This window comes from Diaphorina citri, unplaced genomic scaffold, assembly GCF_000475195.1.
Source record: "Diaphorina citri unplaced genomic scaffold, Diaci psyllid genome assembly version 1.1 scaffold9021, whole genome shotgun sequence".
NCBI classification, from domain to species: domain Eukaryota; kingdom Metazoa; phylum Arthropoda; class Insecta; order Hemiptera; family Psyllidae; genus Diaphorina; species Diaphorina citri.
The window spans coordinates 1-1,839 of NW_007386395.1; the positions used below are offsets into that span (position 1 = coordinate 1).

Consider the following 1,839-nt stretch of genomic DNA (forward strand, 5'->3'; position numbering starts at 1 on the left):
CGAAATTATTGCCTAAGGCAATCTCTACCATTCAACCCTCGAAATTATTGCCTAAGGCAATCTCTACCATTCAACATGCGTTGAGGATAAAATACGTCCCGGTTGGAAATCGAACCCGCGGCCTAGCACTTACAAGGCAGACGCTCTACCAACCAAGCTAGGCTGGCGTAGTTTATTTTTTGTTTTCAAATATGGATCCAAATAGGTTTAAGCAAATAGGAGTGGAGTGGTCAGGTACCTTTTTTTTTTTCGTTTTTCAATTGAAAATGACCGGAAGGGTGTACAATTTTGCGTTTTTTGTCTCCTGAAAATTACGTTTTTGGACAAACCCCCTTTTTAGAATCGGTGAGTCATCTATCTATGAAATTATCTACCTTTCTCTTAATTTATTTTGCTTCCAACCAACCTCAGTGGTGTAGTGGTTAGCGCGGTGGAGTTCGGATCTGGAGGTTGGTGGTTCGAGTCCAAGTCAAGTCATAAAGTTTAGCGAGCAGGGACCGACATTTGTGACAAGCATTTTTTATGCTCAACACAGTTAAAACTCCTTTATTAATCTTGCTTCTTCTCCCCCGTGTTCCAGGTTTTGGAGGTGGTCGCGGAGGAGGAGGAGGTGGTGGTGGAGGTGGTGGTCGGGACGGTGACTGGAAGTGTGCGTCCCCAGACTGCGGCAACACGAACTTCGCTTGGCCCGATGTTTTCGTCTCGATGTCCCAACCCTACTTCTTCTCCCCCGTGTTGCAGGTTTCGGAGGTGGTCGCGGAGGAGGAGGTGGTGGTGGAGGTGGTGGTCGGGACGGTGACTGGAAGTGTGCGTCCCCAGACTGCGGCAACACGAACTTCGCTTGGCGGCAAGCATGTAATAGATGTCATGCAGAGCGGCCCGATGGTGCTGGCGATGGCGGCTCTCGGAGCGGCGGAGGCGGTTATGGAGGTACAAAATCATAATTAACTTTTAAAAAATCGAGAAAAAAAACCTCCTTGGCCGAGTCGGTATCACACTAGGCTTGCATGCAGGAGGTCCGGGTTCGATTTCTCGGTGGAGCCGAGTTTTTTTTTCGGCTCTGTGCTTGGAGTTCGGGGTGCACTCTGCCTCGTGAGGACAATTGAGTAGCGACCAGTAGCGGCATTACAAGTCGAAGAGACGAGCGATAATAAATATGAAGATTGAGTAAATGAAAGACTTGTAATACTGTGATACCCACAAAGTTGTAAAAAGCTCTCTGCTTTACCATAAAGATTCATGATTTGATTGATTTTTTTTTCATTAGGTGATAGACGCGGTGGAAGGGACGAGAGAGGAGGAGGGAGGGGAGGTTTTGGCGGAGGTCGTGGAGGTGGACGAGGCGGATTTGGAGGTGGAGATCGCGGCCGAGGTGGCCCCATGCGAGATCGGGATGGGTGAGTAGATTTATTTTATTTTTTTCTACCAACCTCAGTGGTGCAGTTGTTAGCGCGTTGGACTTTTGGATCTGGAGGTTGGTGGTTCGAGTCCAAGTCAAGTCATAAAATTTATCTAGGTGTAATAATGGGGGATCGACATTTGTGACAGGCATTTGAATATGCCTAACACAGTTAAAAATTCCTTTTTATTTACTTTTTTTTTTTCTACGGTCTTGCTTTATTTGGCGGGGTAAATACGTACATACTGGTGACAAGAAGATGTAACTAAATTATTTATTATTATTTTTTCTGTCATAACGATTATTTTACGTCATAAGTAAGGAAGTACATAATTGGGGGCTTACCTCCACACACAAAAAGTCCACTCCAAGGCTTAGTTGTAGGGGCAAACAGCCCCAAAACTCCCACAAGATGGGTTCAGGTTATACGAATCTACATA

The 1,839-nt window shown here is 45.9% G+C and overlaps 1 protein-coding gene across 1 annotated transcript; it reads left to right on the top strand.

Annotated features, from left to right (window-relative positions):
* Positions 1–661: 661 nt before the first annotated feature.
* On the top strand, positions 662–1,397 carry LOC113472835 (RNA-binding protein FUS-like; the record flags this gene model as incomplete). The annotated part of the gene is given in 2 exon segments (XM_026832625.1): positions 662–930; positions 1,268–1,397. Coding segments are annotated over 2 exon segments (399 nt in total), but the record flags the coding sequence as incomplete, so codon positions are not given.
* Positions 1,398–1,839: the final 442 nt, after the last annotated feature.